This window comes from Trichosurus vulpecula, chromosome 3 (assembly GCF_011100635.1).
Source record: "Trichosurus vulpecula isolate mTriVul1 chromosome 3, mTriVul1.pri, whole genome shotgun sequence".
NCBI classification, from domain to species: Eukaryota; Metazoa; Chordata; class Mammalia; order Diprotodontia; family Phalangeridae; genus Trichosurus; species Trichosurus vulpecula.
The window spans coordinates 81,057,448-81,071,012 of NC_050575.1; the positions used below are offsets into that span (position 1 = coordinate 81,057,448).

At 42.3% G+C, this 13,565-nt stretch overlaps 1 protein-coding gene across 1 annotated transcript in view; it reads left to right on the plus strand.

Moving 5' to 3' along the window:
• TENM2 (teneurin transmembrane protein 2) overlaps positions 1–13,565 on the plus strand; it is a 1,009,006-nt gene that overhangs the window by 966,763 nt on the left and 28,678 nt on the right. The window contains exons 19-21 of the mRNA XM_036751277.1: positions 1,020–1,269; positions 7,807–7,827; positions 11,939–12,171. Of these exons, the coding sequence (XP_036607172.1) occupies positions 1,020–1,269; positions 7,807–7,827; positions 11,939–12,171 (504 nt within the window). The remainder of the gene's footprint in view (positions 1–1,019; positions 1,270–7,806; positions 7,828–11,938; positions 12,172–13,565) is intronic.

A 13,565-nucleotide genomic window follows, 5' to 3' on the forward strand; every position in this document is an offset into this window, starting at 1 on the left:
ACACATAGGACCCATTTGAAGCCCCTGTCTAGGGTTCTGACTGGAACGTTCAGGGAGTAGTTGCAGCTGTTTGAGCCCAGGTCCCTCCACTTACTCCCCGGGGGTGACTGAAGAGTGTGGAGGTTTCTAAAGTAAAGATAGCAATGCTTTCTGAACTCTTGTCCCTCATGCCTCCATGGACATAGAAAATACTGCAGTTTGAACTAACTGTGGTACTGACCTCAGGATGGAACCTCAAAACTCCTATCCTTAAATAAACCCATCCTATTGACTATGGCACAAGTGATAGAGCCCTGGACTCAGAGCCAAATTTTGACTCAGAAACTTACTTGTCAGGTGACCAGGGACAAGTCACTTAATCTTGATAAGCCTCAGTTTCCTCATCTGAAAAATGGGGTAATAATAGCACCTCCCTCAGAGTTGTTGCCAAATGAGAAAATGTATGTAAAATGGTTGCAAAACTTAAAGCACTATATAAATGCTAGTTATTATAGGTCCTTTTTTCCCCTAAAAGTAGAGTACCGTGGCAATTGAATCTGAAAAGGGTCCCAGTGAATAAAGGTTTAGTATATGAGCAGCAGCATTGTGTAGTAGATAAAAAGCTGGCTTCAAAGCCAGGAAGACCCAGGTTCAAGTCTCAACTCTGACGCATCCTGGCTATGAGCCCTGAACAAGTCAACCAACCTTTCAGTACTTTAGGCAACTCCTTAAGATTGTAAGTTGCAAAGAAGGTGCCAACCTGTGTTGGTAAAGGGAGTCACTTCATCTAGCAGTTCCCTACATCTATGAAATCACAGGTTCAGGCACTAGTCTATAATATACACAGGCCATGCTATTGATTCCCAAGCAGTTTGGGGGGAATAAAATACACTCTTGCTTCTCTGAAGGTGATCATTACCTGATTTTTCTATTTTCTGTTCCTTCTCATCCACCCATCATCCCTGACCCATTCACCATGGGGCCAAGAGAAACTCTTCTCTATGGATTTCTGTTATTCATTCCCATTTCTTCTTCCCTAGGAATCCTCCATAAGGGCACTGGGGAGAACCAGTTCCTGACCCAGCAGCCTGCCATCATCACCAGCATCATGGGGAATGGACGAAGGAGGAGCATCTCCTGTCCAAGCTGCAATGGTCTCGCCGAAGGGAACAAGCTTCTGGCTCCTGTGGCTCTGGCTGTGGGGATCGATGGGAGTCTTTTTGTCGGGGATTTTAATTACATCCGGCGCATTTTCCCTTCTCGGAATGTGACCAGCATCCTAGAATTACGGTAAGCATCCTCATGCAGCCAGCTCTTGTTGCTTCATCTCTCCCTTCTGGAAGATCTATCCTCTGTCTCCACCCCCTCCTCCCCAGGGGAGCCCCTCACATAGAAGAGAAACAGGTTGGGAAAAGGTTACGGTTGGGTCCCGATGAGGAGGTTGGCTTGTGGAGAGCTTGAGTCTTCATGTCCGACTAGAGAAGTGGTACCACAAGCAGCTGCTAGCTTTGGGGGTTCACCAGAGTAGTCTATTGAGGAGAGAAACAGTATTTAAGGGAAGGACTAAGGCTGTAAACCCATGCCAAGAACTCTTGCCATAAAAGCAAAGTGGAGACAAGTAATTGATCTATTGAATCTCTGAGCAGAAACTCTCCAAAATTCTCTGGATCTTTCCAGATTTCTATGGAAAGTGGATTAGCTTGGCTACACAGGCCTGACCTTTAAGGGTAAGTCCCCAGGCCCCAGCCTGTGGCAGGCACTCCGCAACAGCATTTCATCGGCACATTGTTGGCCCTTCCGCTTACATCCCAAGGCACTCTGGGCAGACGGCAACCAACACATGGTCAGCTCAAATTCATGTGCTTGTAAAATTGATTTTCCCAGGGCAGGTGATCCAGGCTCTCCAGCCCTGGAGGTGAGGTCTGTGGTGTCTGTCTCCTATCCAAAGAGGTTTAACTCTGGAATAACAATAGATAGAGCCATTAAGAGACTCTGGGACCACCAGGTCTCAGTTACAGATATTGACAGCATGGATAAAAGGAAACCACAGAGAATGGGAAAGTGTTACTCTCACTCACAGCTTCCCCTGCTCCTTCACCAAAGCTTGTACCCAAGCTGTTTACAGCCAGGCAGACAGTTTGGGCTGAGTTTTGCTTTTTTTTGCCAATGATCTAATAGTCTGACAGTATATGGGTGTCTCCTAAGCACAGTTCTGTACTAGGCATACTGTGTGAGAAAGAAGAGGATGGTGGAGGAGAATCCCATAACTCCTGACCTCAAGGACCTCACACTTCACAGTGAAGAAAGAAGGAAAGGACAAAGAAGGAGCTAAAACATCCTGTATTTGGTTGTTAGTGTTGGAGCGTTGCTGCTTTTTTTTTTTTTAATCCTACAAAGACCACACCTACTTTCCCCACCTATAAGATATTTATTGTAGTTCAGATGTTGCATGGATCATGTGATCACAGACCTAAATCTGGAAGGGCACCTCAGAGGCCCTCTAATGCAATCCCCTCCTTTTTCAAACGAGGAAGCTGAGACCCAGTGACTTTCCTCAGGTTGGTTGAACAGGTAGTAAGCAACAGATAGGAGATCTGAACCTAGGGCCTCTGACTTCAGAGCCGGTTATCTTGCCAATGTCCTGCAGATGAACTGAACTCTATCCTATAAAGACTCTATTAACTAGACTTCCTTCCTTTTCTGGTCCCCTCAAGGCTTACTCCTGTCAATCATTTTCAAAGCCCAAGAGATTCGAGTCCCTAGATTTTGAGGAATGATATCAGACACCACCTCCACAGCTGACAGGGCTCTCCGGATTCAGAGTCAGAGGCTTCTCTTGAACACACCAAGTGCTGTGTGATGAGGGTGGGGGAAAGGGGGGGTTGAGTCCTGATTTCTTTCGACAGCTGTGTAATTTTTTTTTTAACAGTCCTTGGGCTTGTTCTTGTTTTCAGCAGCCAGGTACCCAGAGCCGATTAGGAGTTAAGCTTTTATAAGAACAGTGGTTTGATTCTTCTTTTCTTCCCACTACATGCCTGGAAACAAAGGGCTGTCAATCCCATCTCTTTAAAAACAGAAAACAGTGAAGGAGGGAGGGAGGGAGGGAGGGAGAAGCATGTCTTGCTTATTTCTTTGCTGGGTTGTGAGTTGGCAGCTGAAGAATTTCCGGAGAGAGTTAGCTTTTCTCCCTACCCCCACTTGCCCATCCCAGAGCTAAATGAGCTAGGCCTGGTTTGGGATTGTATATAATTGCTCCTAACCTCCCTCTGATACCTCCTGTCCTTTCTTCTGCCCCTACACATATACACAGGGAAAGACAGGGTAAGACTTATCACAGATCAAATACCTCCTGCTACCAGGGATGACCTAACATATAGATCAATCTATATAGTATGGAGGGAAAACAGGAAGTGGTCCTGTTGGGGGGCGGGTGGGAATTACCTATATACACCCCTAATACCTGAAATGCCTTTTTGTTTTTCATTGTCCTCTCCTGGGGACTTTCTTTGAATCAGAGTATGGTTTTCTCTAGGAAGAGGATTGCATATTAAGTCATTAACACCATAGCGTGAATTAATTTACCAAATTTAGGGACCAGGGACCAGCCTAGGAATGATGGATGATTGGAGGATGGAGAAATAAGAGAAAGGGAGCATGAGAAGCTCTTAAAGTGGGGGAAAAATGAAGAAGAACAAGGGACAGCAAAGGCAAACTTCTCCTTCCAATTTTAAATAGGAATTGGCTCTGCCTGATGCCAAAGTGAAAACTAAAGAAGAATAAATTCCTTCAGTGCAAGGATGTGAGTGCTTTGGGAATGGTTGGATAGGGAGGGAGGGAAGGAGAGGGAGAAGTAGAAAGATAGATGGAGGGATGACCCAGGATGATATTGGAGACCTCACTGGCTCAGATTTTGAGAAGCTGAGCTAAGTCAGCCATGTGATTGTGAGCAGGACACATAGGGAATGTTTGGGCCCTATGCCTAGTCTACGCAACACAAAGTGAAACAGTATTGGCAGTTAGCCAGTGAAATAGCTTATCCATCTAGGTCATTTAGACTAAAAGAAACTCCACTTTTTTTCTCAGTGGAGTAGGAGTGAAGGTGGGGGCGCTGGAAGGTTTGTATGAGCCATGTGCATTGCTGAGGCTGTAGGAAAGAGATCTCAGTACCTTTCCCCTCTGAAGAGGGTCGGCAATACTCACCTAGCCAACGTAGCCTCCCGATTGTGCTTGCTTTAGTTTTAATATTCATTAAGCTCCCACTGTGTGCGTGGCACTGCACAGAAATAGAACTGACCTCAGCACTCCTCTCAAGGGAGCTTATATCCTAAAAAGGTAACTAGGGCTTTATTCTTCTCTGCAAGGTGGGAATTGGGAATAAGATGAGGTTTGGGTCAGCCTGGGATGATGGGACAGGAGAGGTACTTGATCTGAGCTTCCTGACGGATGAGAGTCTTGGAATGGTTTTAAGAGGCTCTGAAAATAGAAACTGCTGTGTAAATGCTAAGCATTATTATTGCTGTAATAATTATTGTAAATGAAGGTGCTAATAGTAAAGTAAAATGGGAGATGTGCCTCTCCTGGCTACAGTCTTGCTGCTGGTGCTGGCAGAGGCTGGTTACAGAGGCAAAAACTTAGGATGCTGCAAAGGGCAGCACAGACGGATGATTGACGGCCATGGCTGTCCTGTATACTGATATGGAATAGCAGATAAAGGGAGGGGTAGAATAGGCCTGGTGGTATGGTTTGAGAGGCACTGGGAAGCAAGGAAGTAGTGTAGCAAAGGAGAAAGAATGTTGTGAATCTCATCTCTGCCATTTAATAACCATGTGACTTTGGGTAAGTCATAGTATAGTAGAAATCAATCAATCATTCAGTCACCACTTATTAAATACCCACTATGTGCTAGGAGCTAGGGTCTGGAGATACCAAAAAAGAGTCACAGAACCTGAAGTTGAATCCTGGTGCTGCTTACTAACTAGCTGTATTACCTTGGGCAGGTCATTTAACCTCCTTAGACCTTAGTCTCCTCACCTGGGAATGATGGCATTGGACTCAGTGACCTCTAAGGTCCCCTCTAGCTCAAGGTCTCTGATCCTGTGATCACTTAACCTCTTTGGTCCTCAGTTTCCCCATGTGGAAAATGAGAAAGTTGGACTTGACTTCTAAGGCCTTTCCAACTCTAAATCTGTGGTTTTCAGACCTTTTGCCCAAATATTTCTTTCACTGCTTCTTGATATTCAGCCATTGGCAATTCACTCTTTGGAGATAATTCACTAGGCCTCTTCTTTTACAATGCAAACACTACTGGAGAAGGTAAAGTGAGCTGAGGTGTGGAAAAATGTATGACTTTCTTCTGTGAGTGACCAGGGGATGGGTCAGCTTGAGAGCATTGGGTGTCAGGTGGGGAGAAGGTAATCAAAGTAGGGAAAGAAAAAGGGTCCAGGGAAAAGAGAGGCAGCAAATCCAAAATTTGCCAGCTTCACAATTTTACCATTACTTAACCCTGCAAAAGAACCCATCGCTGACACAATGAATCTTCATGGCTTCATAGAACCATAGAAGTTAGACCTGAAAGGCACCTTTGAGGTCATCAAAGCCTCTCCCCTTGTTTTACAAATGAAGAAATTGAATCCCAGGAGTGGAGCTCATTATGTGTTAATGCATAAAGTGCAAAACTTAGATTCAGGAAGAAAGGTTTAAGTTCAAATCCCAACTCAGACACTTATTAACAGTGTGACCCTGGGCAAGTCACATTCCTCATCTGCAATATGGGAAGAACAAGTAACTCCTACTTCTCAGGACTATTTCAAAGATTAATTGAAATAATGTATGGAAAGCACTTTGTAACATTAGCTATTCCAGCCCAAAGTTGCAAAGGTAGAGAGAATGAAAGAGAAGGGCCAGAATTCAAACTCGCTTCTTCCAATCATGAGATTAACATTGTTTCTACTACATACACTACCTTGCCCCTCAAAAATAGATAACAATAGCTCACATTTAGTTAGGACTTTGAGGATGACAAAGCACCTTCCTTGATGTAACTCTGTGAAGGAAGTAATGCAATTAGTATCATCTGCCTGTTTATAGAAGAAGAAACTGACGTCCAGAGAGAAGTAACTCACCCATGATCATACAGTTAGTTACTTTTGAAATCTAGAAAATCGACAGAGGTGTTCTGGCAGAAGACAAGGATAAAAGGAACAAGGATAAGAGGAATTTCTAATGTCTATTATTCTTTCCTTCCACTTAAACCTTGTTTTCTTCCCATCTGAGATGAGCAATTCTAAGAAATAACCTCTACCGCTTGATGATTTAAGGGGAGGGGTATTCCTTTTCTGGGTAAGGCTAGCATAACCCTTTCCCTTGATCTGCCCTTGACCCCATCAGAAACTCTTTCTTTCCCATCATAGACATTATATTAATCAACTTGGAGCCAACATTCTTGGGAAAGAAGTAGGTCAGGACTGCAAACCCAAATCCCTTCAAGTCTTGCACAAAATCTTGACTAAAGAGTAGAATTGATATTGCAATAATTAAGAGCCAAATATTACTGCACTGGTGGCAGATAACATTTCACTTTCATTAAGCAATATAAGATAGACATGAGAATTCCCAGCTGCCACTGTGACACCGCACGGTTTGCAGAATGAATCTTAAATTGTGCTATGTCAGTCAGAGCTCAGGAGTTATTGGCATCATTTAATTAACTTTTTTTTAAACTAACACTTTGGAATAAAATAGTAAAAATGTAATCCCTGTGCAAACCTACCATTAATGATGGCCCTAGGCTGGGGCCTGAACAGCACCCCAGGCAGGAATCACAGCAACCCTGCCCCCAAGAGCCTTCTTTACTCTTCCAGGAGAGGGAAACAGTGGGCAAGAGATTCTTGCTACCTCTTTCCTCAGGAAAGATACCTCTTTCCTGAGGTATCTCAGAGACAGCCTATTCTCACACCCAGGGGCTTGAAGACCCCATCTGGGAAGTACACAGGCCCCACACTTCTTTACCTGCCCCCCTTTCAGCCCTAAATCTGCCAAAATACAGACTTGGGCAGAGAGAGGAGAAAAGCAGATGCCTTTGCTACTTTTCTAGTAATTATGCAAAGAGATTTGCTGAGAGAGAAGGGTGAAGCCATTTGGTTGTGACAGAGAGGACTATTTAAAATTTACCATTCACTGAGAGAGTCCTTTATCCATGCTTTCTCAATTCCTCATTAGAACAAACTATTGAGAGTTTACCATTAGAGAGGAGGAAGGGGGAGGGGGGAGAGGGAAAGAGAGAAGGAGAGGGAAACAGAGGCAGGGGAGAGAGGGAGAGAGAGAGGGAAGGGGGAAAGAGGGGGAGAGGGGAAGGGAGGAGACAGAAAAGGGGGAGAGAAAAAGGCAGGGAGAGAGAGAGAGAATATGAGAAAAAGAATATGGTCAGGTGTAGGGTTGGAGGGAAGAAGAGGGAAAATAGGGCTCTTCCCACAATATTCTCTAGAATTTTTGCTATCTCTGAGTCGGGGTATGAGCAGAAGCCCTCTATAAAATGATGGTGACCTTGCCCCAAAGCCAAAATGACATTTTCACCTGATGCTATCTGTGTTCTACAACAGCCAGGGCACTCTGGCTAAGACCCAGAGAAGTTTTGCAAAGCAGCTGTCCAAGCATCAGACAAAACAACTCCCCAAATTAAAACTGGAGCTGTAGTTGGGGGCAGGGGGGAGGGGAACAATACTTCTTTTGGGGCCCTTTGTAAAAGAAACTAAAATGTTATATTTGCTTTACCATCAATTCCTCAGCTAACTGTTTGTTCTTTTTTCCTTCTGTTTTCTTTCTATAAAGAAATAAAGAGTTTAAACATAGGTAAGACCAAGAACTCTTTCCCATATTTAATTTAATATGGTTTGTTTGCTTCATTGTGTTTGCTTTTTGTGTTGTGCTTCTTGTGTAATGTATATTTTTATGTATAAAATATAGTTCTTTTTATGTGCTAATTGTGTGTTGTGGATATGATAAGCTTTAGCAATTATGAAATGCAGTCAAAAAGCAACCAAATAAGCTGACAGTAATTAGAATTCCTGGGAAACACAAGTATAGGGTAATGAACCCTCAGTGAACTTCTATCTAGGCACTGCTCAATGTGGCCCATAATTGGGCTAAACAGTTGAGGCAAACTTCTGTCTTTTGTAAATGCTGGACAGGGTTCACAAAAGCTTTAATGAACTGGAAATGGGTCAAAAATTCATTTTCAACTCATTAATGATTTTTTTCTTGGAGCTATGGTCATTTTTTTAAACTAAGTTAATTGCCAATCTGCTAGTCAGAATGGATCCAACTGCTGGATGGACTAGTCATTTGCATAGATCTCAGAATCCATTTTGAGTAAGAGGTGGAGATAGCCTAACCTCTTTCGCCTAAATAGTTCATAGCACATAGATCTAAAGACGTGATTCAAAACTGCCCATGTGGTATACAATAGGCAGCACTGATGTGGAGAATCATCTTGCTTGAAGAAAAGGAAATTGGGTTTTCTTTTTAATTGGGAGGTGGGTAGAAATTGACCAAAATAACTTCCATCAGTTCTTGTGAGTGAACTGCACTTTTTCCTCAAATAGAAATGCATGACAAGGGATTTGAGGAAATAATCTATTTGCTCCTTTGAGTAATTGGTCAGAGTGGGAGTGGCAGAGACAGTGATGTCTGGGGATCAAGAAGATTGAATCATGTAAGCTCATCACAGACATTGGAGATCAAACACATGTGAAGTTGAAAAGGTCTGGAGTTTGAAAGAGCAAAAGATAACATTCATAAGTAGTTCCCCTCCCTGGCCAACATTCTCCTTTGGCTGATATGTCCACAGTCCTTGCTGATCCTATCTTGAGGTTTTTTAAATAGGGAAAAGTTCTACATAAAACCATTAGACCCAACTATATCCCTTCTAACTTATACATCCCCCAAAGGCACTTCCTTTACAAATCTCCTATAGGACTGTTGGCTCACCTCAATGAAGAATTTGGGGCCAGCAATGCAAAAGACAAGAACATACGGGACACAGATGTTTTAGGAGGCCAATCCCTTTTTTGACATCTAGCTTCCAGGTAATAGATATAAGACCAGTTCTTCATAACTGACTTCAACACCAACAACCTTTCCCAAAATAATTGGATATTAATCTATTAGCAAGTATTTGTTAAACTCTTCTTATATGCCAGGAACCGTGCTGAGCCCTGGGGTTACAAAGACACAATTAAAAACTACCCTATGACCCTACCCTCAAAGGGGCTTACCATTGATAAGGGGAGTATATCTTTGAATACATACAAAAGAAATAGAAATTAAGTACACAGTCATTTTGGGAGGGAGGAAAGTAGCAGCTGGAAGGATCTGAAAAGACTTCATGAGGAGTACTTGAACTGAGCCTTAAGTGAATAAAGTAGGAAATACACTCTTGGAGGCTGAAGAGGCAAGGTAGGCTAGGAGTCCAATGCCATTGAGCTAAGAAGGAACACTCCCTTGGACATGGATAAAACTCATATCCTCTCTTCCATGCATTCCATATTAGCAGTTTTTTGTGGCTTTTTTTGTTTTGCTTTTGTTTTTTTGAAACTTTGTAGAATTAGGCTCCCTAGAAAGTCCGGAATCAATTATCTACCTCCCAGACAGGCGCAGCTGTATATGTGCCATGATCTTTCTGCTGATCACTCTAGTTACTGTTCCTTCAGCAAGAGAGCACAGTCTAATTAAGAAATATCGTGGAGTTTTTTTCCCCGTTTTCTTTCCTAATTTGTTTTCTACACATTTAAATTCTCCAGTGATTTAAAAAAAATGAACAGAAGTACTCCTAGTCTCTCCAACTAGTTATCTAGGCAAGGGCTTCCTAAAGACCTTGGTTTTCAGTTCAATTATATGTCTTAATAGCAACCTGAAGAGAGGCTATGATTGAAGACATTCTCAATTCACAGTTCACAGACTGTTCCTTAAAATAGTCTTCAGGATTCATTTTAGAGTTGTTGTTTTTTTTAAATCAGTAAAGAATCCAAAGAGTATTTCTTTTAATTGTAGTTTCACCAACTTACTGACTAGGGAGCTCCATTGCTGCAATCCTTCATTTTCTCTTCTTCCTCTAAAATGTTGTTCTCCCTCCCCTGCAAAAAAAAAAAAAATCCCAAACCTTATGTAACTGAAGGAATCTGACATGATGTGAAGCAATTTCATCTTTACGATGTTTTCATCTGCACAAAACCAAAACTTATTCCAGAATATTGGCAGAAGAGTTCATCAAAATGAACTTGCTGGTTGGGTCCTGAAGAAGGGTCCTTATTATTGTGTATCAGGCAGAATTTTCTTATCCTTGTGTCTACATAGTACAGGAAATTGTAACATTATGTCATTCTAAAGCTAAGGAAGCCTTAGATATATAATAAATACCCTCACTTTCCATGTGAGGAAAAGAGGACCCAAAGAAGCTCATTGAGTTTCCCAAGGCTTATCCGCTAGTTAGTAGTAAAATAGTCAGTTAACAAGCATTTATTAAGTGCCTACTATGTGCCAGGGATTGTGCCAAACTCTAGCTATAAAAAAGAAAGGTGAAAACAGTCCTGCACTCCAGAAGCCTGTTCTAATGAAGGAGACAACATGTAAATAAGAAGGTACATGTAAGATACATACAGAATATATGAAAATAATCTGAAAGGGAAAGACACTAGCATCTGAAGGGACCTGGAAATACAGGACTTCTTGGATCATCAAATGACAAGTGTAATCGTGCTCCAATTTTGGTTACATGGAAATGTCAGTCATGGTAAAGGGAGAATCTCTGCACCTAGGGGCACACTGGCAAATGTTTAACCACATTGCACCCTGGGGGAGATGGGAGGGGAATGTACCTACAACACACTTTAAATTTAATCTACTGACATTTTCTTTACTCTAGAGTAGACAATCAACAAAACAACAAATCAAACCCTGAATTGTAGCAAAAATGTTCACATTGAAAATTTAACAATCGGCCTCCAGTACACTTGTGTTTACTCCAGTCACTCATTCAGTTTGGTTTTGTAAAGGTATAGACTATACCTTCTATGAGTGAAGAAGGCCCACATTCTACCTCCAATAGCACACAATCTCCTTATCATATCCATATTCCTCACCCTATATATCAATATTATTCCCATCCATACCGAAGGATCAGTCATCATTTTAAGACCACAAAAAGGTGTGAGGACAAGTCAAGAGAAGGACTGTGAGGTGTTTTGTGTTACAGTCAAGGGAGTAGCAAGTTGGCCTCTTTTTTTATGGTGCTGCTGACCTCTAAGCTTTGAGGAATCAGACATTTTAAAATATCAGTAAGCACTGCCATGAGAAGCAGCCATAGTTTAGCGAATAAGAAATTGGCTTCAAAACCAAGAAGGCTGTGGTTGAATCCCACCATAGACATATGCTGGCTTTTTAACACTGAGCAAGACACTTAAAGCTATCAGTCCTGCCAAGCAACAACTTAACGTTATGAAGTGGTAGAACAGGTAGGTACTGACGTTCTTGGTTGGGGGTTGGGGGAGGGCAGAGAGAAAGAGAGAGATAACATTGCTCATCTCAATTTAGGTCATGGTACAGTTGGGGTGGGGCAGATAATAAGTAGCTGACAGATACGGAGTTCCTATTGTATAAAGCAAAAATTTTTTTTTCTAACTAGTAGCAATTTGACACTTTCCATGCCAACTAAATCAAGCAACAGCACATTAGCGCTGTGGGGAACGAGTTCTAAGATAAATTGAGGAGTACAAGTCCAACTGAAAATAACTTAGAGCCATGGTATGTTAAAACACTAAGTTACTGCATTAGTTTCTTTCCAGTTCATTAAAGTGAAAAGATAGTAGAAGGTAAAACCACCAATAGAATGTTTTTCTTTGCTTTTCTTCTCGTTAGCCAGCTCCATGTTCTCTTCTTGTTTCTCTTTGTGTTTCTCCCATTAAAGCAATAACCCTGCCCACAAGTATTACCTAGCAGTGGACCCTGTCTCCGGCTCACTCTATGTGTCAGATACCAACAGTCGGAGGATTTACCGCGTCAAGTCTTTGACAGGAGCCAAGGACCTGGCTGGGAACTCAGAAGTAGTGGCAGGGACGGGAGAGCAGTGCTTGCCCTTTGATGAGGCCCGCTGTGGAGATGGGGGAAAGGCTGTGGATGCAACGCTGATGAGTCCTCGAGGTAAAAAAGGAGAGCGGGGAGGAAGGAAGAAAGGGGGAGGGAGAAGAGAGAAAGAGAAGAGAGAGAGAGAGAGAGAGAGAGAGAGAGAGAGAGAGAGAGAGAGAGAGAGAGAGAGAGAGAGAAGGGGAAGGGAGGGGGGAGAGGGAGAAGGAAAGAGGGAGGGGGAAGGGAGAAGAGAGAAAAAAAGAGAGAGGGAGAAGAGAGAGAGAAGGGGGGAGGGAGGGGGAGAGGGAGAAGAAAAGAGGGGGAAGGGAAGGGGGAAGGAAAAGAGAGAAAGAAAAGAGAAAGAGACAAAGAAAGAGGTTTCAAGAAAAGTCATGCAAGATATGAGTTTCCTCATTGTCTAGACTGAGTAAAATTAAGTCCAGCAGTCAAATCACTGCTTTCCCTGGTATAATTTAACTTAATTAATTGCTTTGTGTATAAATGGATGGGTTTTTTTAACCACCTATTTAAAGTAAATTTTATCCATTTGTGGTACAAATGGAAAGAAAATTTTATTTTGGATGTTCTTTACTTTTGTGGAGTGTAGAAAATCAGATGAAATGTTAACATCTTGAGTTTGTGTTGTAGGAGACTTGGCCACCCAAGTGATCTTCCATCCCCCAGTGCTAACATTTACATAGCACCTCTTATGTGCCAGACACTGTGCTAAGTGCTTCATAATATGATGTCATTTGATCCTCATAACAACCCTGGGAGGGAGGGGTTATTATTATCCCCATTTTACAGAAGAGATAACTGAAGCAAGCAGAGGTTAAATGACTTGCCCAGGGTCACATAACTAGTAAGTATCTGAGGCTGAATTCGAACTTGGGTCTTCCTGACTCCAAGCCCAGAAATCTGTTCACAGCACCACATAGCTGCCTATAAGATGAGGTGACAATGGTATGGGACTGATATTTGTGAGGAGCCCTTGAGCAAAAGGCACTAGAGAAATTCTAAGCTGAGAAATTCTGTTATAGTTTTGAAGTATTGGCTAGGTAGTCATCAGTCCCTGCATTCAAACTACTGGGCTCAAATCCTATAGTGGGGAGCAAAAGATACAGGAGACACAGTCGCTAGCCACAGAACATTTACATTCTAGTAAAAGAGACCCCCCCACACACACACACACAGAGAAAAAGACTAAGAAAAAGCTAAATGCAAGTGAGTAGTGACAATAGTAGGGTTTTAAGGTTTACAAAGCACTTCATAATATGCTATCCCTATTGGCTAACATTGTGCAAACAACTATATGTGCTAATAATAGCTAACATTCATATAGCCCTTTTTAAGATTTGCAAATTGCTTTACACATAATATCTCTCTTGATTCTCCCAATAACCCTCTAAGGCAAGTGCTATTATTATCCCTATTTTGCAAGTCAAGAAACTGAGCCTGGGAGGGGTTAA